The sequence below is a fragment of the Aedes albopictus genome, chromosome 2, assembly GCF_035046485.1.
Source record: "Aedes albopictus strain Foshan chromosome 2, AalbF5, whole genome shotgun sequence".
NCBI classification, from domain to species: domain Eukaryota; kingdom Metazoa; phylum Arthropoda; class Insecta; order Diptera; family Culicidae; genus Aedes; species Aedes albopictus.
In genome coordinates this window covers 204,258,194-204,284,163 of record NC_085137.1, presented here as the reverse complement: position 1 = coordinate 204,284,163, position 25,970 = coordinate 204,258,194, and the positions used below count along the sequence as shown (strand labels likewise).

Sequence of the window (25,970 nt, the reverse complement as noted above, 5' to 3'; positions counted from 1 at the left end):
GACACCTAAAAAGTGTCAAAAACATCGATTTATCATTGATTTAAAAAAAATTATAAAAACGCTTTAAAAGATTCCGAAATCCGTTTTGTGATAAACAGAATAGTCCTAAATATCAGCCACAAATATGAAAGTTTTGATTGCCCAGAAAAAAAAAAAACAAAAATGCTTAAAGTATACTCCGTTCAAAGGCGGTGTTGGGTATTAGAGGGTGAAGTAGAAAATTAAAAAAATCTTAGTTCTAAAGAAATTAAAAAACCAAAATGCAGAACCCTCCTAAGATGTAAGGTTTTTTGCACCACGATGGCGTAGTGCACGTGCAGCGTGTCTGGCTGGGTCATATTGACACCAATATCCTACTTAGATTAAGAACGTGTGAAAAAAAAACAGAAGAATGCTTATAAACATTGTTATAGTATTGTGGGGTTCCAATCTGTCTGTGTGCCAGGGGCACCTGCACTATAAACGAAAAAAGAAGAGACAAATGTCTACATAGACTTCATGTTGCCTTGTTTAATAATAAAGGCTATATTCTAAAATTGGAAAATGGAAAATATATAACTTTTGTTAGCGTTCACAAAAAAAAAATTAAAATGGATTTGGTGGGATCATATGGGGATCCCATGTAACAAGGGACAATGCGTAGAACGGCAGTACAGTTAAACAAAAAAAATAGGCAGATTGTTATCCAATGTAAACTTGAAGCAAAAAAAAAGGAAAAGAAAAACGAATTGAAACGTCTATGTTATACAACGTATTTGTATCATGTCTTATATCAAACGAAATTTAATATAGGGATTCAAAACATATAAATAAAAACAGGTAAATTCTGCTTGCCTGATAATCGAAACTCAACCAAATACGTTTCTAAATACAACAGCTAGGGTAACCAATATAATTTGGACCCCCATATATTTTGGACCCTCTGGGTCGTATTATCACAACTTACACAGGTTTAATGATGAGATGACGGAAATTTTTAGAATCTTTCGCTAAATAACATTACTCTGCACGGGCAGCAATCATTTCATCACTGGAAATTTCCTTATTTGCCTTGAAATTAAATTTTGCCAATCTCGTCATCAATGCGAGTGTCGCATCATGTTTACAACAAGAGATTGCGGTGCTGAGGAAACTTGCAGATGTAAACAAAAAAGTTTATCATTCTAGCGCATTAAATTCGCAAAGTTCGTCTAATCAGCCTTTGTCAATCAAGTAATTAGGATGTGATCCAGCATATTCAAGCGGCAAATTCATCCAAAATAGTTTCAAACGAGTTTAAACACCGAGTGTCCAAAATATATACTGAAGAGGGTCCAAAATATATTGGGGTGTCCAAAACAGTGAAAACTGATGCTTCAAAAATTAGTTATTTTCATCAAATGTTCAGCCAGAAATGACCATGTGGGTATTTTTAACGGACAGTGGAGGCTTTTACGAACATACTAACATCATCATTATGTGTAAATACTCTCTGAATCTGTTTGATTTTGATTTAAATTCAAACTAATGTCCTCTAGGGGTCCAAAATTCAACCGTTACCCTATGTGTATACAGGTACAAAGGACTACTCTACGACCACTGTGCGATGTTGTAGGCCGACTGGAATTACCGTAGCAACATACACTACCCGTCATAAGTACGGACTCACAAAAAGTATTGCAACAATATTGCATCACCCTGACTCACCTCAATATCTCTAAAACCAGAACACCTACAAAAATGCCGCCTTCAGAAAAGTTGTTGCTTTTGGTCTTCTGAATAACTTTCCTGAAGACAGCATCTTTGTAAGTCCTCAGGTTTTGGAGATATCGAGGTGAGTCAGGGTGATGCAATATTGTTTCAATACTTTTTATGAGTCCGTACTTATGACGGGTAGTGTATACCTTCCACACATGTTGGATACCACATGGAGACGAACGTGGTGGAGCAGAGATATACTTCAGTCGGCGAGCTGAGCAATGATAAATGTACTGTGGGAAGCTGCTGGCTGGTTGTGTTGCCGCCCGTGTAGTCAACCAGCAACAACAGGGAGAAGAGAGCACGAGCGATAAGCGCGGAGCGGCCTCTGAATAAATGAAGCTAAAATAGACCCATAAGTGGATGTCTATTTTTAGCTCCATGTTACTGCTGCTGTGGCCACACCAAACAAATCGATAGACGTGTTTTGTGTAGTTTCTGAATCGGCCCAGAGTCCAACAGATGTCCTGATTTCGCTCTCGGCCTCTCCCTTGGTCATTCGAATCTGGAGAATGTTTTCTCCACGGCTCCAACCTCCCCATCACCAACACTCCTCCGTGCGGGACTAGGGGGATACTTTTCATATATACCTGTAGTGCTGTATGCTAGGCGCCAAGCAAAGCAGGAAACGCGTGGGGCTTTGATTTTATTTACCTTTTGGCTAAGTGCTGTTTTATAGAGCATTATTGCGAGAGAAATATTATTGAATTTTAATGGACTTTCAAACGGAAATGACCCTTTGAAAGTGCATATCGCTCGTGCCAACTGCGGTTATTCCACCCCAGCAGGGCAGGCAGAGAATACACCCGAAGAGACGAGAATAGTACAGCAAACAGTTGTATCCTATAATTGCAGAAGCTGAGTGGTCTGCTTTATGAGTTCAACCGACGACGAATGCACATTTCCTTCTTGAGTTATGATGATTAAAATGCATTACAGTGCAACAGGCGCCGTTTGATGGAAATATGATGGCACATTTAGTAGCTTGGAATAATTAAAATTCAAGCGAACGCCAATTAATTTGGAACTGCTGCTACGTACGGAATGTTGCTCGGATATGGTCGACGTCGAATTGTTCGGGTTTATGCACAAGAGGCCATCAAGTTTATCGTTTACTCGAGCAGAATAATTTTGTTACTGTAAAATGATGCAACATTTCATTGATCAGAAGAGTAACATCGATTTCTGTTTTATTATGTTGTAGAAGGTGACAAAGTTAGAATTCCAATATAAATCCTTAAAGAAACATGTGAAGAAATTTAAGCATCAAATCGCAAGAAATTTGAAGCAGACTTTATAGAAAAAATATATAGAAATAGTCTGCTCACGAGGTTAGGAACGGATCACAACAGCATCTGTTCCCCATGTTAGAGGCGTTCTGATCAACGTCCTAGTGACTGTGAAACACTGTAAGCCAAACTTGAAACATGATCCTTCAGGTATCAGTAGGTCGACTCCAGAGGCACGTTCTCCACATGATCCTTAGTGGAGCTGCCGATTCTTCAGCTTCATCGGGAACACTGCTCCATTGCGAGAACGAACGCTTCATTCAAGCTCTTCTTTAGACCTTAAGGTGAAACATAAAGAAATCCCATTGCAATTGTATGTGCATACAAACTTTAAAGGCACAAATCTGATGAACGAAGCATCGAACCACGCCGCAATTGTTTATCCTGGCTTTGCTCACTTGCAAAAAGAGACAGCTTTTCCAAATCGTGAGCATCTGTTTACGAACTTTCAAGATTGGGGCTCTTGGAACCAAGTTGGCCATTGTGATAGCCATGTTTGAATTCTCTGAAGTTTCTCCTTAACACTTCGGTAGGCCAGGAGGAGGGATTCAAACCGACGATGATTCGAGAGCTGGAAATGCGGTCTAGTCATTATTTTTGTCTATTCGAGCTTTTGTCCTTTGACCTCTTGTCTTTCGACCTTATATCCTTCTACCTAAATAGGTACAATAATAATAGGACAATATTGTCATAGATTCAATAGGAAGCAGAGAAAGAATAAGGAATCAGATAGAGCAGTTGCTCGTAAGAGGGATAATGGTGACGCTCCCATCTTTTAGACTGACAAGTCCGAGTATGTACTCGGATCGGAGGCCCTGAAAACAATCAGTGGCGACTCAAACTTCACGGATTTAAGCAAGCTTGCTATTCAATGAAAACATTCACACTATGATGAGATTTGCATTCGCCACAAATACGTTTTCACCCTCTTTATTCGTTTCGCCAACCTAATCTCCCGTACGAACATGAACATGTGCATGAACAGACTCGACACTGATTAGCCTTGTCGATTATTTATTTTCGTCGTTGAACAGTTACCTTCCAGCTAAGCATGTCTTTTCATTGCTTTCGATGATATCGATACCGACTAATCGTGGAGCATCATCAGTTGGAAACTTTTATTACTATATACAGTATCGATTAATGCGAATGTTACATCCGAATGCGTATCGAGCCTTCGCGCCTTAGTCTCTACAACCAACCCATTCGGTGAGGTACAGCTGGTCGGGCGCACGAGTGGCGGCACTGTCAGATGTGTACAAAATCGTTTGCTAGTTACATCATGCTTGTTTTCCAACCTTTCTGTATTCGTTCACCGTTTGGCAGTGCATCGTTCAATCGCAAGCGATTAAAACAAAATCGAGAAGTTGTGATGAACACTCGTGAAGCGAAAATTGGCAACATTGGGTTTAAGCACCGACATGTGCAGCAGATGTTCCGGCTGTTCGAGCCCGTATGAAGTTGATCATCAATATTAACTTCTTTTCTCGATCAGCCTAGATAGCTGTGTAGTGTCGGTAGCGATTGTCTCAATTGGCTAAGAATGACACTACGGACTGCCTGTTCCGGTGGTAAGAATCCACCAACAGGTGACCCCTATTTCATGGTGTGATACGGCTTTATGCTTACCGTGCCTAGGAATGAATGGCTAGGGGGGTCTAATAAAAACCTTACCGCTAACGGAGCCTGTGGAGTACCAGGGCGCCCTCCACAGTATGTGGCCCTAACTGCGCTAACCGGAGTAATGGTGCAGTGGACCTTGTGTTTCTCCGAGACAATCAGCTGCCCTTCTTCGGTCTCACTTGAGGCTAAAAAAGGGCGGGCTTATGAAGATGCTGTTAATTAGTTTAAATTTTCACCTATATGGTTTCGCATTATGCGATTTACACAGTGTTCGCTGTGTATCCTCGCCTTTGGCGTTTTCCAATCGATACCGATTTGGTTTTATTGTTGCTGTTCTTTGTTGTGCTGTTGTTGCGAAGAGTTCAATCTTACCTAGTTTGGGTAGTGGCTACGGTTAGGATAGCTCAGATTAATCATCAGCATAAAAGAACAGCAACGATCAATCTTTGCAGACTTATGCAAAATGGTACAGCCCAAGTGGTCTTGGTACAAGAACCTTACTTTCGTAAGGGAAATTTATATCTAGAAAACCTTGTGAACCCGGTTTTTGCTACTTTCAGTAAACATGAAATGGCAAACTCGCGTGTCATGCCTCGAGCCTGTGTGCTTGTCAACAACGCGATAGTTGCTACACTCATCTCTGAACTAACCACCACAGATGTATGTGCTATCACAATTGATGTATCTGTTGGAAACCTCAACGGGAAATAGGTCTATTGTTCGGTTTATTTACCGCATGATGAACCATCCCCTACGGATGCTTTCAAACAAGTCATCGCATACTGTACTTCAAAAGGCCTTCCGCTAATTGTTGGCAGTGATGCTAATGCTCACCATATCATCTAGGGCAGCTCAGACATTAAATTGAGAGGCTCCAGTTTGATGGAGTACTTAAGTAGTACAGATCTTGCATTACTTAACATAGGCAACCGCCTAACCTTCATGGTATCTGCTAGAGAGGAAGTGTTAGATATAACGCTTTGCTCTAGCAGAATTAGTCACGAGCTGATCAATTGTCATGCGTCTGATGAAGAATCTTTGTCTGACCATCGCTATATCTTTTTTGAACATTTAAATGTTACTTCGCAAACATTGCGTTTCAGGAATCCTCGGTCAACAAACTGGGATCTTTTTACTGATTTGGTTGCGGCCAAATTTCATGGATACTCACCATCCATTGACACTCCAAGTGATTTAGATGATGCCGTTGATGCTACAACGACCTTCATCATGGAAGCTTTTGAAGAAGCATACCCTCTACGGTCTGTGAAGATCACAAGAGGAACCCCTTGGTGGAACTCTGATCTGGCGAAACTCAGGAAACAATGTGGAAAGAGTTGGAACAGACGACGCTCGGCTGGTTCGGAGGCTTTCAGGTCGGCTCGCAAGGCCTACAGGAAAGCTCTCCGGTCTGCTGAACGATCCGGCTGGAAAAACCTTTGTACAAATGTTTCCAGCTTGAGTGAAGTCAGTCGGTTAAACAAAATCCTTGCGAAATCTAAGGATTTCCGGGTGAACGAATTTCGTTTGCCAAATGGCGATCTGACTTCCTCTGATGAGGAAGTTCTGGAATGCTTATCCAGCACACACTTCCCTGGATGTGTGGATATTACATCTTCGGATGAACCTTATGCCTTTTCTTGTAGTTATGATTCTTTAGCTTCGGCTCGGAGTATTGTAACTATAGAATCGATTGAATGGGCTCTTAATAGCTTTGCTCCTTTCAAATCTCCTGGGTCAGATGGGATTTATCCTATTTTGCTTCAGAAGGGATTTGATTATTTCAAACATGTTTTGAAAAAACTACTTGTTTGCAGCTTTTCTACAGGAAATATTCCCAAATCTTGGCGGGATATTACTGGAAAGTTTATTCCAAAAGTGGGACGTGCGTCGTATGAAGAAGCAAAGAGTTTCAGACCTATCAGTTTGACCTCTTTTCTTCTGAAATGCTTAGAACGCATTGTGGATCATCACATCCGTGATGTTCATCTGGCCAACGTCTTCATGTGAACCAACATGCTTACCAATCTGGTAAGTCCACTGTGACTCTTTTACACAAGGTTGTTACGATATCGAGAAAGCATTCGCTCAAAAGCAGTCTTGTCTGGGTGTTTTCTTAGATATCGAGGGTGCCTTTGACAACGTGCCTTTCGATCTTTCATTCAATTTTAGTTTTTCTTGGCTTATTTGATACATAATGAATGGTACTTACTGCATAAACACACATAATTGCTAAAATTTTCAAAGTAAAACTTAACGTAAAATTGGGTTGTTTAGTGAATTAAATATTGCCATTTACTTTAGCCTAATCGAAAGAGCTCATTTTTCTGAGTATAACGTGATTTTATTGCGTTCCAATTCCTTCGTTTTGATGGTTAAACAAACAAAACAGTTTTAATTTCCGTGGATAGAATGACAGTTCAATCGATAAAGTGACAGTTCGCCCCGAACAAAAAATTTTCCCCATACAAACTTTAAATGCATTTTAAAAATAGTTCCCGGGCACCAAAAATGATGAAATTTTGGATTTCGACTAATTTTTGGACGGAGATTCCGATTATGCAATAATCTGGATACCCCTAAAGAACCCAATTGCTTCATTTTTTGAAATGTGTTGAAATGTGTTAACTTTACATAACATTTTAATATACAAACATCGTTTTATAGGTTGAATCAAAGAAGCCAAACTTAAATAATCTTTGAAATGAGGCAGAAATAATTTAAATTGAACTATAGATGACGAAGATATCACCAAATCACTTTTCCATGTTTAACGAAAGTGACCTCAAACTTTTAGCATCAAGAGTTAATTTACCTAATAACTTTTTTTCTAGATTTTTTAGCTAGGTTATATTACCGCTATCATCTTAAAATTTTGTCGACCCTATTTTCAGCGACACTGCCGTAAGTTGATATTGATTTTTAAGAAAATTTGTCAATTTTAGCTTAAGTTTACATACAAACATTTTTGTAAAAGTTTCATTTTAATCATCTTCAAAGTTACTTTGACTTATTATCTTTTGAATGAGACCTAGGGTTTTAAAATTGGACGTAAATTGGCGGAGATATGGGCTAAAAAAATGACATGTTTTTGAGGGGGTGATCCCAAACTTTTGATCGGGAGTGTAGTACATGCAGCACGTTTTTACAATGTTCCATAAAACCATAGACTAATTTCAAGACCTCGATGTGCCAAAGAAAACCATTGAATTTTCAGTGTCCAGTCCGGTACCCAATAAATATTCAATACCGTGTATTTTTTTTCGTGTAAATTGCCTTTTGTGTAAATTATATTTAGCGTGTTACACCGATCTGACAGCTCTGACTCATTTCTGCAGCTAATCACGTAAAAGAAAAAAAAGCTTCGTTTCGTTTCGCTTCAAGCACGCAAAGCCGACGAAGTCTATGTTGTCGCATCGGCAACACACAAAACTGGATTTTAATGATAAAAAAAATGCTGGAATCCAGGATCAAACAATGGTCTTCTGCAATGCCAATCCATTACTCACACCAACAGAGCTATTATACTGCTGATGATATCATGATCATGATGAAACTACGTAGAAAACTATGATTTCAGTGTTATGAGCTAAAATTTAACTTATTTGTGATTTACTGTAAATATTTTATCAAAAAAAGATTAACTACCACAAAGTTTTGAGTTTTGAAAACATGATATTTTCGGCAAGTAGTGAAAAGTTATATTATATCCCTTTCGTGACGAACCAGCACAATTGTGCTGTTGACCAATAACAGGTTTTGCATAGTTTTTTTCATCTGTTTGGTCTTTGTTTTGTGTGATGTTAAATGTTTTAGTAATAATTGAACTATTGCTTATACTTGTGTGCGAACAAACTTTTGCTTACGTTGCATGTGAGATTTGTCACAACAAGTTGACAAAATAGTGGACAAAAATTGTAAAACATAAAAAAGTTTTGTCTGTCGTATATTTTTTATTTCCGATTTATTTAGATACCGTCAAGTCACCAGTCACCGTGGATCTAAGAGGATTTGGGGCGAATAAGGGCTGTCATTTGACACCAATCTAATAAATATTGTTGGTGCCGCTGTTGATTGGTTTCATTGGAGGTTAAAATTAAAATAATATCCACAAAGGTAGAAAAATTTTCACAAAATTTAGTGATATGTACAAATAGTAGAGGGTAGTAAGGTCGCCTGATTCCGTGGTAGGTCACCATTCACCGTGGTAGTAGGGACTAGCGTGGTTCAAAAAATCGTTTTTGCTCCACACCACTTATACGATTCCTAACCAGATTATATGCCTTCTCCCAAAATCGGAAAATAAAGAGTAGTTTTTGCAAATGTGGAACAAGAATTGTCATTTTTTTGTGAAATTTAAAAGTTCTAGAGAGCTAAAATTGAGCCACTTGTTTGGAAATTTCACTTTTTCGCGCTCCGTCCCGAAAGGGATATAAAAGACACGAGTTTTTTTTTTGTATTTTGAACCAAGTCATGGAAAGGCATGGTCGCATTGTTCAACACATTCATCTGGAGCATTCGCCACTCCTTTACGGTAAAAAGTTACGAGCCGACCTTGGCGTTGGAATCCTATTACATTTTAAGTGAAGTATGTTCATGTGTTGGCATTAATTAGGATAATTTCTAGCTTGAGGTGTGGGCTTGAGGCTTCAAGGGTATGGAAAAGAGATCTGCCATTCTTCTCGTGACAGTATGTTAGAAAGAAGATAGTTGTTGTTTGTTGAGTAGATGTGATAGGCAATGACCTAGATAATAGCCCTGTTCAATGAAGTAGATTGAACATGATCGAAGTTACGGCATCCAGCTCTAAACCTATTCATCAACAAATGGATAAGAGGAGTATGCAGCAAGTTCGACTATGTTCAACCTACTTCATTGAACAAGGCCAATAAGTTGCGTTCCTAAATTATAATTTTATTTTGGTTCGAATTTGATCAAAAAACCAGTGGTTGCAGATAGTATTAACTAGACATAATTTCTTTGGCTTAAATGCAAAACATCAATTGAACACTTAAAATAATGTAAACGAAAAAAGACAAAAGTTTCTCTCTTACCTAACGTAAAAATATATCCAACGAATATTGCTGTTTGGCGTGCTGGAAGCCCCCGGATCGCATGTACCGCTGGCGGTTGGTCTTGTTTGGCGCAAAATAGGATACAGCGTAATTGATCAAATTTTCCACTCGACACTGAGCGCAGACTGCTTTCCCGTAATAATAGGGTATGTGTACCATTAAAAATCTCATTAAGCAGACGAGCTCGTGAAATACATAAATAACTTACCTGTGAATTGCCGATATACTTTCACAACATACAAAATGCACTTGCTATCTTCCGATACACCGTTTAATTGTATAAAACCACTATATTTCTTTTCATATAATCCTTAATTTATTCAAAATTACTGCTACACCTTTGTACCCATTCTCATCTCTTCCAAAAATTATTAATCTCATCCGAGCTCCTTTATCAATCCTACAGAGGAAAATGAAAAACAAAAAAAATACAAAAAAAAATGCACGGCAATTTTACACTACTACATATAACTGTTGCAGAAACGTCAGTGCAATTTTTAAAAGGGCCACTGAAGAAACATTTGTTTTTTTTACCTTGAAATACTCACGCTAAAATGGCAAAAGGTTGTTGCGACCATTACAAATTTGAAATGCTCCATGGAAAATCAAAAAGTGCTCCATTAAGAATGATTATACATGTTTTATAAAAATGTACAATATTACCAGAGCCATTATCGCTCGTAAATTGCAGGATATATGCATACAACATACATAGATAAAGGTAAACATCCTCAGATACTATAAGTTGTGATAAAATTCTTTAAATGAATTCATAATTGCAATTAGATCTTTCAATTGCAATGGTGTCCGATGATAAACGGAAAATACTTAGTAGTAATGTCACAGTTGAATCCAGAGATTACTTAAGAGATGGGGATCTCGATCGTGTTGAATTGTTCTAAGGAAAAAGTGAAAAAAAAAGCCGCGTGTTTGGGGCAGTTGCGAAGGGGATATCAATCGGGTGGCATTGTTCGGCGAAAAAACGAAAAGTGATGCGTGCTTGGTGCAGGTGCACATTGTTCTTCCTCGTGAAGTGATAAAAATACCAAGGATGCACACTTGGTAGCCAATAGCATTACAGAAAATTTAAGGAGTGGTTGCGGTCATTCGACGACATGGAACTGTGTGAGATCATTCCGATTTTTTTCTTTACATCCTAGAAGGAATTTAGCCAATGCGTTTTCATGAGGACTCCTGGAGTCTGTAATATTTGCAAATGCTAAAAGAAAATAATTGCAGTTCACAACAATCATTGAGCAAATTAAAAATAATTGGCATAATTACCTGAACGGCTGTCGATCACAGGTAATACATGGGACTACTTTTAATAAAATACATAATACGAAAATAGCTATCTAAGCTTGAAAGTTTATTCTCCGTATACTCTAAGTTCAATACTGTGAGAAACGCGCGACAATTTTTGTGAGTCGGTTTTCTCGGTAGGGAGATGGGGACGCGAAAATTGAATGCGGAATCAGAAGCGCGCGATAACTTTCGTAGGAAAGTCAGGTTTCACAATTAAGTAAACGATCAATGCGGTGACGCGTTAAATATAGAACGATCGTTGACGTATGTGCATTACCCTTACTATCGCGATCAAATAAATCATAATCGGGATGAAGACCGTGTCGTGTATTTTCATATAACTAGTGGATCATATCACCTACCAAAGGTGACTCCAAGATCCACACCTTACCCTACCCTGCTAACAAATACTCCTTCCCGAGACAACTGTGGGGATGCTGAGGATTCCATGATTTCTAGTAACAACGGTTGTCGAACTAGCATTCCTTCCCCTGTCCCGATGATCGTAAGGACGTGGCCGGCGCCGTTTTTTACTTTAAAATGTTGAACTCTCAAATTGTTCACATTGAGAGTGTGTAGCTAGTTCCAAGTACCATTAATTGGATCTCTGTGCAACTTCGATTGTTCTGATCAATCACGGAGTAGCAACTACGATGTGTATTGTGTACGGTTACCTTTGCTTGCTTTGCGGCTTTTTTTCTGTGAAAATGATTAAAAATTCAGCATTTACCGGACGTTTCGACCTACTACCGTATTCGGTCATCCTCAGCGGTTCATGCTATGGGGCAAAACTATAATCCTTGCAATGGTTATAGTTCTGTCCCATAGCATGAACCACTGAGGATGACCGAAAAGGTCGAAACGTCCGGTAAATGCTGGATTTTTATTCATTTTTATAAAAAAAAGCCGATGAACAAACCCAAGTTCAAGTAGGGTATGGTGTAAGTAGGGTAAATTTTTCTTTATTTTATGATATGTAAAACACAATTGGACTGCATACATTTTTTGTTTCCCGTGTTGTAAATACAACGTTGTAATTGACATTTTCTATTTCGTCAGTTTAATTAGTCAAATGGTAAAATTGCTTCACTTTTTAGCCTTCTTTTTAATTTTTGCTTTTTTGATAAATGAAGATCGATATTAGGAAATGAGCAAAATGACATTTTTTCAATTATCTAAGATAAGTTGTTTAAATAAAATGAAAGTGACACAGTTTAGAGGACTTAGTTTTATTTATTTAAAAAGAATAAACGAATTGTTCGTTGTGCTTATTGGAAATACTTTACCTTTTACTTATAAAGATAATTGACGATTTTGAATTTTTGTTTTTGCTGATTCAATGATAAAACAAACAAGCAATGCGATACACCTTTACACCTTAGAAAAATGTTATCTCATACAGGAAACTGTAGTTATGGATCCTATACTAACAACTTGTCAAAACGCTTGCCAGCATTCTTTTTCTTTTCTTTCTTCTCTTCCCTCATTTTTTTTGCGTTTTCTTTCTTTTCGGCTCGTTTCGCGGCTGCTTCTTCCTTCTTGAAATCTCTCATTTTTCTCGCATTTTCTTTCTCTTCAGCTCGAATGAGTGCCGCTACCTCCTTCTTCAGCTTCTCTGTCTTACGCTTTTCAGCTTTTTCTATTTTTTCTTTTGCCGCCACTTCCTTGTTGATCTCTATTTGGCGAAGCTCCTGCAATCTCTCTCCAGCTGTCAGAATTGCGTACGATTTCTGCTTATAAAATCGGTGTTTCGAGCTTCGCTTAGGGCTTGGCGGAGCTACGAAAAAGTTTGAAGCGCTGCTAGATTGTGTCTCCAGGTGATTGTACAAACTACTGCTATTTGCAAAGTCAGATGGGGGATCATCTGGAAGAAAACGTAAATTTTATCAAAAGATAAAAAAAACGAAAAGACTTGAAACATTTCGAATGAATTATATGTATGTACTACATGTTTGATTTGCCTCTAAGTAAGAGAACTTCCATAAAATACGTCACGCAAAACATGATGCATGATAACATAATGTGATCAAATTGTAAATTGATAATGGTGTTTAACCTTTAAACATTTTAAATGGATAATGATACGTACCACACAAGAACTTCTCCATAGCAATCGGTGACTCGACTTGTCCAACGTTCAGTCGTGAATCTGGATACCATTCAAATTCATCCTCATGATTGATTGTTATTTCTTCGTGGTCGAATTCAAGAGTATCTTCGCCGGATTCTTGGTACACAATTGGGGCACCATCCTTTGTCGTGTCTACTTCCGAGCAATTTGAACGATGTTCCTCTTCAAGAACGGAATCATGCCCGATAAGAATCGTTGATGCAGGAGTTGCTTTGTGTTTGTTGTGGGTAATATCCAAGAAACCGGGACAAGTTACTGTTTCGCTGATATTTTGGTGTGTCAAATGTTCATCAAACGACGACGGTTTCTCAGTCATGGAAGGCCAACGACTTTCCAGGTTCAAAGAGCCATTCTCATAATTAGCAAGATTTCCTTCTTCGTCTTCGAGGATGATTATCGGCTCGGCAATCGCAGCTTCTAACTCGAGGTCCATACTGGTTGGTTCTTCATAAGATTGCTCATAATCAGATCGGCCAACACTGAGTATATTGTTGTAAATGAATGACAACATCTTGTCCTCGTTTGAAAAGCTGTCAGGGTCACCGAATCTGTAAAGCTCAATTTTTTCGCTTCCAATCATTTGCAACGCACTCTCAATTGCTGATGTGGGTACAAGGGTTATTCGTTTTTCGTGCTTTGATGTGTCCATAGGGAGGGTTATGTTTGTTGAAATTTGTGAAGCTGGTTTGATACGACAGTGGCTGCTAGCAATGCATTTACTGTAATCCACAGCATCTGGATCGAATGGGTAGAGGCCACATACCCGGAATGCATTTATTATTGTAGATTTTTTGAACGCTGATTCCATCGTCTTCTCCAGCAATGGCCCGATTGTTGGAATCGTCAATTTCTCCGCCTTTTCGTCCGTCCTCCAGATTTCTACAACTCTTTCCCAGCTGTTTTTAAGGGGCCGGAATATTGAAACGTCGGCTGGTTGAATGATTCGCGTTGCATTGGGAAATAAGGCAATAAGAATAATACCCAGTTCAGCGCAGGCGTCAGCAGCTTCTAGAGCCGTGTGGGATTTATGGCCATCGACAAAATACAATACTGGAAATTTTACATTTCTCTTGATTAACGTAGGATGTAGTACTCTTTTTATGTAGACTGTAAAGTTGTACGAGTTCATCCATCCTGATTCGGATGTACCCAACCCCCAATCATGAGGGAAGGATTGAGCTATCTCACAGCTCATTCTTTTTAATGGAAGAATCACATCCGGTGGAATTATTGTACCATCCGCAGCAAAGGAAAATAATACTGTGACGTTCTGTTTACTGTTTTGCGTTTCAACAAATGGTACATTCTTGGCACCTTTCGTTGCCAATACCTTTTTTGGTGATGAGTCCATTCGGAACCCAGTTTCATCTCCATTCAAAATACGCGAAGGATCTTCCAAGACATCCATGAGATTATTCTCGATAAGATAATCTTTTACAGTTCGGAACCATTTCCGGATATCCTGTTCAGTGACTTTCGCACTAGCAGAGGATACAGCTTCTGGGGTTCTAAACGATAACTGGGGATGGCGTCGCATGAACCCGTCAAGCCATTTTCGGCCTGTGAATTGGAAAATAAAACTTTCAACAATTTGTAGTTTTTTTTTCGTTTAACCCTCTTATACCCAAATTTTATATTTTGATCTAAATATCATTTTTCGTCATCTAAAATCGATTTAAAGACGTTTTGGAAGATGATTATTTGAATTCTCGATTTTGTGAATTTTGGTTTTTGATTTTTCTAATTTTTATTATTGAACATCCCTACACTTTTATATTTTTCCTGGAAGCCTATTTGGCATATCGATTTTTTAAGACTAAAACATTTTGAGATTTTATGATAATTGTTAAAATATTTAAATTTTAAATTTTATTTTCCATGTAACTTTTAGGAAAATAATTTTAGTGTGTATTCAACTTCCTTTTTCAACTCTTTTGCTATACTTTTTCAACTCTTTTGCTATACTAGGATGATTAAGGAAAAATTTAAAATACGTTAATTGTTGCGATTAAATACAAACAATGTCATCTGAAAGGCGACCAAAACATCAATTTTTCAATGATTTAAAAAAAAAATGGTAATACGCTTAAACAGATCAAAACCATTGTAAGATATACAGAACAGTCCTAAATATCAGCCAAAAATATTAAAGTTCTGATTATCCAGGCAAGAAAAAATACAAAAATGCTCAAACTATGCCCCGTCTAAAGGCGGGGTTGGGTATTAGAGGGTTAAGCAAATTTTGGTTCAGTCAAATGTTGTTTTCTACAAAATTTCAATTCTTTAATTTTTTGAATCCTGGGCTTTAACAGTTTAATGAATCATAGTCGTAAGGCGCCGTCCACAAATAACGGGGAGGGGAGTTTACGTGTCGAGCGTTACCGGCCTCTGCCCAGCAATCCCTACCCAGAGCCGTAGCCTGCGGTTGGCCAGGTTGGCCCAGCCAAAGCCCCTAGCCTCAGAGGGGCGCCGAAAAGACCTAAAGCTAGACTTGCCTCGAACAGAGACACATACTCCGACTCCATGGATGAAAGCGTTACACAATTTTGTCTTCGGCTCACCCATGACACTGCTCCACCGGCATAGTGGAAAACGAATTTTGTGGTTGACTTCCGGGTTTCGATGTCACCAGCCCAATCGGCATCGGAATAGCCAACCAGACCGTCACTTGTATCGAACTTCAACTTCCAATCCTTCGTAGTCTTCAGGTAGCGAACTACCCTCTTCGCCGCGACCCAGTACACTTCTGTTGGAGCACTAACCTTCCGACCTAGTATTGAAACACAAGCCGCAATGTCCGGTCTCGCGCACACCGCTATGTACAGGAGCGCGCCGACCAAGCTTCTGTAGGCTGTTATGTCCGACAGTGCCAGGCTCTTGTCCTCCGTCTTCGTATAACCGATGTCCATCGGCGATTTGGCACTTTTCGCATCACGGAGGCCAAATTTCTCCGCCACTCTTTCAATATAGTTCGTCACTGATACACTGTATTGTCCATGCTCAAGACTGATCTCGAGCCCCAGAAAATAGTACACTTCACCAAGGTCGGCCATATCAAAATGTTTCTTCAGTTTTTTGTACACTATTTCAATCTGAGATTCATCTTCACTTCCCACCATAATGTCATCGACGTACACCAGCAAGTATATCCACTTGCCATTCACTACTTTTGTATACAAGCAGGGATCCGCTGCACTCGGACGTAATCCCATTTTACGCAAAACACTATCCAGCCGCCGATTCCAGCACCTGGCCGACTGCTATTATACTTCGCTATATATAAATACTTCGCTTCAATCGACACACCATGTGCTACCTCCCTTTCACTTCGTATCCAGGTGGCTGCTTCATAAACAGCTCCTCATCTAGTTTGCCGTACAAGTAGGCGGTTTTGACGTCGAAGTGGTTCAATGTCATTTTTCTGCTACTCGCCAAAGCTAGAAGAGCTCGAAGCGTCGTGTACCTGATAACCGGAGCGAAAACTTCATCAAAATCTTCGCCATACTTCTGGGAGTTCCCCTGGGCCACCAACCGCGCCTTGTATTTCGTCACCTCACCGGCTGCATTTTTCTTCGCTTTGAAGACCCACCGGCAACCGACTGCTTTCCGGCCGGGCGGCAGATCGACCAGCTCCCACGTCTCGTTGTTGGAATGTGATTTCAATTCGTCCGTCATTGCAGCTGCCCATTCTTTCTTCTTTTCACAGGTCAACGCTTCACGCAAGCTCCGGGGCTCGGACTTCTCCTGAGGAACACTCTCAGCCACGAAGATCTCCTCAATCAACCTGGACGGTGGCTTCCCTTTCGTCGTCCGCTGTTCCAACGAGCGATTCCATCCAGAGGGAATCCGTGAAACGAAGAATCAGAAGCACTATCGCACTATCATACCGAGAATCGCTGATGTCTACCACCTCCGAATCGATATCTCCGGTGCCTGGATCCGGTGCCTCAGCTGCTTCTTCCTCATTCTCCGGCGGCAAGGCCAAAGGAACTTCGATGACTCCTCCTGTCGCTACAGGCTCTCGACAGACAGCTTCCTTGACGGCGCACAGCTCAAGAAACTTTGCGTCCCTGCTGATCGTCACTCGATCCGTCTCCAGATTCAGGAATCGATACGCCTTCCGTCCTTCTTCGTACCCGATGAACATCAACTTCTCAGCTTTCACGTCAAGCTTACACCGCTTCTCCTTCGGAACGTGGACATACGCTACCTAACCAAATATCCTGAGATGCGCGTACGATGGCTTCTTCCCGCTCCACAACTCGTACGGGGTCCTGTTAGTCGCAAGTAATTCGCAGTGCAGATAGCTTCGGTCCAGAACCGCTTATCGAGTCCCGCTTCAGACAGCATACATTGCATCATCTCCACAACGTACCTGTTCTTACGCTCCTCCACGCCGTTTTGCTGTGGCGTGTACGGTGCCGTTTGCTGTACCACGATGCCATTCGCCGCAAAGTACATAAGCAACGAAGCACTCATAAACTCATCACCCCCATCGGTGCAAATGCATTTCGGGTATCCACCAAATTGATGTTTCACTAATGCGCAATACTCACGGATTTTATCCTCAGCATCGGACTTTTTCTGGAATGGGTAGACGACTGAGTAGCGGCTGTAGTCATCCACCAGAGCGATGTAGAAACGTTACCTCTTGGTGTTTCTACCTCCATCAGACCGCCAAGGTCCACGTGAATCAGCTCTCCAACTGCTTTGGTCTTCAACGCCGACGCCTTCGGAAAGGAACAGCCACACATGGATTGCACTTCACAAGCGTTTATCTTCAACCCGTGCCCCAAGTGTTCACGCACTATTTTCTTAACAGCTTGTGGATCGCTGTGTACCAATATACGGTGCCACAAGTGCTGACACAAATCACTGTGCTTCGGATCCACCAAGAAATCATGTCCAGGAAGTTGTTTCAGGTGATACAAACCACCCTTCCGTTGTCCTACTAACACAGCTTCTTCTTCTTTTAGCACTTTGCACCCCGTTTTGTCAAACACCACTCGAAATCCCAAGTCGGTTATTCTGCTCACCGACAGCAAGTTTCCCGCTAACGAAGGCACGTGAAACACATTCTCCAGTTTCACATTCCGGCCGCCTTTCCCATCCACGGAAATCACCCGACCCGCACCAGATCCGACCGATTTGATCGATTTTCCGTCAGCCCGACAGATCGTCGTCGCTTTTGTCGTATCCATTTCCTCAAGAATGCTGGAGTTAGTCGTCATGTGGGCCGTGGCACCCGAATCCAGATACCACACGTCAGCCTATCCGGCCACGCCAGCAGCTAGGCACAGCTCACCTTCCGACTTCGCTTTCACCACGATGTTTGCTTGCTGGGACTTCTCCTTCTCCTGTTGATCCTGCATCATTTTCCGGCAGTCGCGTCGGATGTGCCCTGCCTATGATCGCATATCAGTCCCATATTTGCTGGGTTTCCTATTCATATGGGACAGTTATGCGATCATAGGCAGTGCCCCTCCTTCTTGCAATAATGACACACCCTTTCCTTCTTCACTTTTGGCTTCTCAGCCGGATTCTTCTTCCACGATCCAGTCACCAAAACTTTTTCGCTCGATGACGCATTCTCCACCCGACGTCTTCCCTCGTCGAGCAGCTTCCCCTTCACGAAATCGATGGTCAGATCCGCATCCGGTCGACTTTCGAGCGCCATGATCAATCCGCCGTAGGACTCCGGCAGGCTGGACAGCATCAGAGCCACGAACCACTGGTCTTTCACATCCTCGCCCAAAGCTAACAGACGAATCCGTAACGCCGTCCCAGAATTGGTAAAATGGATCGTCTGAGGATTCCTGAAAACCACTGAAACTCAAGTATTTTTGAAAATAAAGGTCGACTCGCCCCATTTGATTTACATTAGTCGTCTCACGTCACACGCGGCGCAGAATAAGCCTGAAAATTTAGTTGAAAAGGAAATCCAGAAAAATTCAGCGCTCGTATCTCTTTGTGGGCTGGTGTGGTCAAATCAAGTTTATAAGTGGGGCAGTCTCCGTTGATGGCGTTAAGGTACACTTACACGAATTGGACGTATTTTTGTTTGGGCTTAAATGTCTGTTCTCTGTGGTTGAACTCCATTTCAAAAAAATCAACCAGAGGGCGCATATAGCCAATGCGGTGAGCCAGTGGCGTAGCCATAAACTTGCTCTGGGAGGGGCTTTCGATGTTCAATAATAGCATTTTTAATTTGACACTGACTGATAAATTTCGAAAATATATACCCTCAATTTGAGGCGCAGCAACTTCTGATCCCGCAACGAACTTTTCTTATGCTCTCAGTTAATAACTATGAAGCAGACTTTGTCCCATTTGTGACGATACGCCAAAAAGAAGAAAATCAACCATAAACTAGGTTAATCGTTCCCTTCATTGTGGTAGTACCCTTGGTAGTACCTAATGCCTGGTTTACATTGTTCAACTAACACGAGCATCTGAATTGAAAACACCTCAAAACATTCCTTCCAAATGAATGACTGGGCAAATGACTTGAACGGACACTTGAACACTCTTGAATGCATCTCAGCTTAAGCAAGTATTTACGTTGTTCAATTCGTGCTACCCAAATTTGAGTTCTTTTGACGCAACCCCATAGTTTGGGCCAATAACTCAAATTTGAGTAAATCTATTAAACTAACACTAGGTAGTTTGCCTTTATCTTCATCAAAAAAATTTACTCAACATTAGGTAAATTAAACCCAAAAGTGAGATTTTTCAACCCAAAACGACATTTACCCAAAATTGAATTTCCTCTAAGAGTTACATCTGTTTGTCTGTGGTACGACCATTACGTTACGTTTGTTTGCCTGTGGTTAAACATGCTTGCAATTGAGTACTTTGTACTACAAGAGGAGGCTCATATTCACAGTGAAAATCTGAAGTATGGTGTTTCAATTACCTGGTACGCTGTTTCGGCAAGGATTCACCCTAGGGTGCTGTTTTAGGTAGGCAGAAACTTTTGCAATCAAACCCTTGCGCGTTACCGGAAATCCTCGTCGTTCCATGGTCAAAATCCAGTCTAGTACTACAGTTTCCTCTTCCGTAGTGAGCACAGTATCTGGTCCCGTTCGGCCTTTGCTCATGAATTTTGTGCCGAGCCTGTACTGTAGTGTTCCTCGAGGAATGCCATAGTATTTATCGACATGATACATCGTCATTCGCCCGTCTTTCACATTATTTAACATACATTGCAGGTATGGCTCAGAATAATTCTTGGCTAACTTTCGATGGAAAGCTCCGTTCTTCTTTTTCTGCTTCTTATGTGAGTTGGCGTTGATTGTGGGTTGGGCTTGGTGGGAGGCGACTGCCGGTTGCGCAAACATTTCCGCTAAATCTTTGTTCCAGAGTTCCAATCCACCTAAAACAAAATAGACTAATATAAGTAATGTACTTGTTTTCTTATTATAGACCAGCAAATGAAAAAGCAGCTCCAACATCTTGTAATCAAACACGATTCTGTCGATTCAGGGCCGTCTGGAATACACACATCGCAAAACAAATATATTCAAATCACATTAATCAAACTCTCTGAGATGCACAAATGCTTCCTAGAAGACCCTAAAACGACAGAAACGTGTTATTTTTTACATAATGCTGATGCGGCCTTTCTAACTGTTGCTCGATTTGAACATCTACGAGCAGAGCATACTACGGGCGGTAACTTTGTGCCACCTGCCCACTCTATTTACACATAATACACAAATTGTAAACAAAGAATTTTACCTGCCGAAGAGGTATCTCCTATGGACAGCTGCACCGTCCGGGATGGCGAATCATCGACGAGATCCATTTCCGGTATTAGGTTTGTGGCCACTATCGACTTATTGTTTTTCTCGAGGTTTTTCTGAAGATTTTCCACTTGACGCACAAAAACAGATTTCGGTCAACAACAAAACATCCACGCTAAACATTTCTCTCACAGAAACCGAGATTGAAACCGAGAAACCGAGAAATACTTTTGTGCATTTACCCCACGTTCTAACATAAGGAATTTCTCTCCTTCTTCGAGTACGTTCAATTTTTGTCAAAAAATTGGGCCTAGTGAATATGAGAGTGAGATTTAGTGTGATAAAAGCGGAGGCAAATATGTATGAAAAAAAAGAGTTTGATCTGAGCACAAAAATGTGCAACGCGCGCTCAATCTTTGTGATAACCAAATTTAGCGTATTGCATTCAACTCAAGGTGACGTTTACAACCAGCATTAGGCCCTTTTAGAAATAAATATGTATCAAGTAGACCTTTTGAAGGACTTGTTTATTTAGCGTGTTGCGCAAGCTAAATTGACAGTTCGGGTCGGTTGTTCTGTCAGATGTAGAAGAAATTGCTCATAACAAAGCAATTGGTGACGTAGGTGGTAACAGATCTATATCTTATAATGCACGCACACTATTGTGGATGTGTACATATAACAAAATCCTTGCAGTGCTGCCAGATTAGGGGTTTTGCACTGTTTTGGAAAAATGTAGGGTCTGGGACCATTTGGGCAGGAGCACCTATTTTGGGCACTTGCTGCTATAACTCAGTCAATTTTTAACCGATTGACTTGATTTTTGAAACACGATCAGCTAGGCACAGTATCTAGCCATGTACAGAAATTCAAGTCAATCAGTTTGAAATTGACTGAGTTGTAGCAGCAAGTGCCCAAAATAGGTGCTCCTGCCCAAATGGTCCCAGACCCTACTACTTTTTTGGTTCAAGAAAAAAAATTGGAAAAGTAGATATTTACGAAAAGCAGCATTAATTATATGTTCAACCCATCTTTTAGTCACATATTGAAACTTTTTCGGTGAAATTGAGAATGTTTCTACGATACTTAACTATCAGAAGTGATTATTAAAATTAAATTAATTCATATTCAAAACTGTGTGATTCGGCAACCTTGTACAGTTCTACGTAAAGTAAAACAGCTGAAAATACGGACAAGCATGTTTTGAAGATTGTGAAATTTAATCTTATGGTTTTTAATGAAAATGAAGACTATTTTAATATTTCAAATTATCTATTTGACGCAATAAAATGTGAATCGTTAGCTTTGAAGTGCAGTGTATTGTGAAATGTTGGCAATGGCCTCAAAATTACTGATGAAAGCGGGCACAGATTGAGATGATCTTGCTTGTTCCTTGCAACTGATGGACACGATTCAATCGATCAAAGGTAAGAAGTTGACTAGAACATTAAATGCTCGATGTTTTCTTAAATTTGAGCAGTTTATAAAGATAATTTGATACTTTGTGCTATATGAAATACTGTGAAATTTTTCAAAGGATATTGTTCATAAATCTCCAAATCAATTTAGTGCTCTAATATTGCGTAATTTCATCATTAAATAACCGCCTCCTTAGGATGAGATGAATATAGGTGTTGAGATTTCTATAGGAACACATACCCTATTTTACAATCAAATTTTCCTATCACTGCCCTTCTGCTGCCAGTAACTGTTGCTTTTACGACACTGACAATAACGACTTTTTTGCTTTCTTCGTGGTCGACGCGTTTCGAACGAAATTGTAATCCCCAGAACGCCCACAGCAGAGACACAATCTGAGCGAAGACGATTTCCACTTTACCAGCTTATTGAGGTTTTATTAGACTTCTTTGCCCGATTCCGTCGGAATCGTTTTATGACACAGGAATTGCAGGATTTGTACATATACACATTCATCTGCAGCACACTCGATTCAGTGGCTGGAAATTGTTGTCGCACTTTTGTCTTCTTTATAAATTTTCAGCAGAAGAATTTTGTCAGTTTTCGTTTTCCAATGTATTTTTTTTTCAACGATTTGGTTCAGTTACGCCTTCACTTGCATCGGTTGACCTAAACTATCTTTTTATAGAACTGACGATTCACTTGAAATAACACATTTCACTGGCAAAAACTGGTCAAAAATGCATGCAGGTGGCAACTTTTGAATAAACCACATGTTGAGATTTGAATTTCCCGACGGTTATCCATGGATCCGTTTCATAGGATTGCTGATGTTGTCCAAACTGGTAGCAGCCAACCGGCAATAAATAACCGTTGGCGTACGACGAGAGCACGCGTGCTACTGATAGCTATTCTTGCCTATCCACAGACTGTGTCACGAATGGATCATTTATAACAAGCATCAGCTGAAAATGGTTATTGGCCACTCAAGAACAAACTGAGGAAACTCAAATGAAAAGAACCGAAACTCAGCGAAGAGCGAAAGCTTTCAATCTCGACGGCAGCCCAACTAAAACTGACGCCAAACGGAGACGGCTCCAACGCAGTGCTCTTGCCTTTCGGTTCCTTCTGTATTCCAGAATGAAGTAAGAGCAACGAGCAAACCGAAATTCAACGCTCGCAAGTCCAGAAGCGCGCTTTTGTTCAGTTTTCCCGCTCTTTGTCACATTTTCTCGCACACCATGTCTCTCGTTCTCTTGAATTTTCCACGGCGGCATACTCCCCACTGTGGGGGTTACAAGTGGAAAAACATTCAACAGCATCCACCAGATGATCTCTCCAAATATAGAGGAGATGTCCTCGTCATCTCACCAAAACAAGAGCAAAAGCATTGGCACAGAAAATGGTTTAAGAAAAGTTTAAGGTGACTAGGGATGACGTGTTATTATTGCTATCCTTCCTCTCTCTCTAACAATTTGCCTCGCGATTGTGAAGATGCAATTAGACCGATGCAAATATTTAATTTGTTTTATGTCACCCCCCCCCCCTCAAAAATCTTGAAATATTGAAGGGCCGAATAAAAATCATGGTGTCCTATGACCCCATTTTCAATAGAAAAACCCTAATTAATCCACCTAGCGGGGATGGTGTCTTTCTCGTGCTTTAAAATATCCTTTCAACAAAACTCGAGCGACATGTTGATGACATTGACATAAATACAAAATGAAAACTGCTTACTAAATCTATTCAATATGGATACATTTTATATTAGCATAACATCCAATATTCAGAAAATATAAAACAACGATCCAAAACTCAAACCAAACAAGTGTCATGAAGCCGCAAAATTTTGAAACGTCATTTTAGATTTTCCGGTCATCATTTTATGACTCCGGATATCTACCCCAACTAAACTAACCGCCATCTTGAACATTGAGACACCATCTTGGATGCTCTGGTATTCCTTTTTGGACTCTGCACCTAAAATTACATAAAATAGTCGCCGTATTGAATTTTGGCATGTCGTTTATGATTTTCTGGTTACCAGTTTTGGACGAAGACCGGCATTCTTCCCCATTCAAACTATAGTCATATTGCAGACCTTGTGAAACAGTGCACAGCTTGGGTTTTCTGATTACAAATTTTGAATTCTGGACATATTTTCATACAAAATATGCCCATAATGCAAGAATTAAAAACCCTATAAAATAGGCACTAACTTGAATACTGGGCCATTATCTTGGACTTTAAACCGCTATCTTGGATACTCTGGTGGACTCCGAACATATTCCCCATACCAAATACACTTATTTTGCATAGTTTTAGAGCTCAAAATTCCTTAAAACAGCCACCATCTTCTGTTGACGCGATCAAATTCTTATTTTTCCATTCAACGTTGACCCATCCTGCTATAAATTTACACCTTAGGAATCTGAAATGGTACGATTTGATTAGATCGCTTTAGTTTTGTCTATATTTTGTTCGCATATATGAGAACTTAGACCTATTCGTCACTGTTGTTCTAATGATTATCAGGCCATTAAACAAAGCCACGATTTAATTTTTCACATGAACGTTGGTTCTGCTACACAACAGCTAGTCTCTAATGTGATCTAAGGCTATTTTCTTGCTAACTGTTCATTAGATTATCAAAAAAATCTGTGATCTGATGTGTCGTATGTATGGGTTTGGATCATTTTTATATTTGGTAATTTCCGGTGGGATAGCCGGATCTGAGTCCATGAGTCATGGACCATGACACTACCGGTTGTCCCAATTATGGTCTGAAAATATTTTATTGCTATTTATTCACCTTTACCTAATCACCGCGATTTGATATATCGCATGAATGGGTTTGCTTCACTTTTACTTCTAACCACTTTCGAAGCCACAGCTGAACCCGTAACACTACCGGGAATCTATTGTGGTCTGACCCTATTTTTCCATGAGGTTGTCGATAAGTCGTGATCAGTCTTGTTAAAGATCACAGTCATTTGAACCTTTTCGTCGATATTCGGCCTCCTTTGTCTCCGACATTCGCAACACAAGCAATCAAACTACTGTTCGAAACAAAAATGTCATACGATTGCACTTCACCACGATAGCGGCTTCGGGAGACGGTTCGGCTTTAGTTATTCCTGTCTTCTTCCATAATAAGAGCTATGTTGCCCATCTGTGTGTCGTATTCAATGCAACATGCAATAATAAACTAAAAAACATTCATAATCGGAATTGGCTGAAAATCTATGCGTAAAGCTAGAATTAGACACATGTCATCGTGTCAGATGACATTGATTTGACCCTTTCTTATGTTTATTGACCTTCGTTCTACTGCTCGTTTTGTGTGTAGGTAAGAGGTAACGATAGCGCACGAATGTAACAAAGCCGACTGCGGCAACGAAATGAAGGTAGTAAAAAGTGTCGAATGTTTACAAGACTGGTCGTGATTTGATGTACCGCATCCATGGGTTTGGTTAAATTTTACATTTTACTACCCGAATCTGATTCCGGGTAACTACCGGCTGAACCAAATATGGTCTAACATTATTGTCTTGTTAACTGCTCATCGGTTAACCAAAAACGCTGCAAATTGAAGGTGTCACATGCAGGGTTTGACAATTTCGACGGGACTCTCGGAACCAATTCC

At 40.2% G+C, this 25,970-nt stretch overlaps 3 protein-coding genes across 5 annotated transcripts in view; all 3 read right to left on the bottom strand.

The window, feature by feature from the left end:
* The window catches only part of LOC134287884 (serine/threonine-protein kinase meng-po), a 77,031-nt gene extending 67,169 nt beyond the window's left edge, over positions 1 to 9,862 (bottom strand). Inside the window, exon 1 of the mRNA XM_062851031.1 lies at positions 9,704 to 9,862. The gene's annotated coding sequence lies outside the window, so the exon portion shown is untranslated. The remainder of the gene's footprint in view (positions 1 to 9,703) is intronic.
* A 14-nt stretch (positions 9,863 to 9,876) lies between these two features.
* LOC115254647 (uncharacterized) lies at positions 9,877 to 21,637 on the bottom strand. Of its 3 annotated transcripts, none has more exons than XR_009997616.1 (3): positions 13,119 to 21,637; positions 11,493 to 12,893; positions 9,877 to 11,421 (listed from the first exon to the last, which is right to left on the bottom strand). XR_009997616.1 is itself a non-coding variant. In XM_029852261.2 (3 exons), exons 2-3 carry the CDS (start codon positions 14,695 to 14,697, stop codon positions 12,451 to 12,453), a joined length of 2,022 nt encoding a protein of 673 aa, XP_029708121.2. In that variant the 5' UTR covers positions 14,698 to 20,535; positions 20,901 to 21,637; the 3' UTR covers positions 9,877 to 12,450. The 3 variants fall into 3 exon arrangements, 2 of the variants coding, with proteins under 2 accessions (XP_029708121.2, XP_062707014.1); XM_029852261.2 differs by having other exon boundaries at positions 9,877 to 12,893; positions 13,119 to 20,535; positions 20,901 to 21,637; XM_062851030.1 differs by having other exon boundaries at positions 9,877 to 12,893.
* Positions 17,371 to 18,391, bottom strand: LOC134286326 (uncharacterized). The gene is made up of 3 exons (XM_062847929.1): positions 17,825 to 18,391; positions 17,536 to 17,744; positions 17,371 to 17,434 (listed from the first exon to the last, which is right to left on the bottom strand). The coding sequence occupies exons 1-3, from the start codon at positions 18,389 to 18,391 to the stop codon at positions 17,371 to 17,373; spliced, it is 840 nt and encodes a 279-aa protein (XP_062703913.1).
* Positions 21,638 to 25,970: the final 4,333 nt, after the last annotated feature.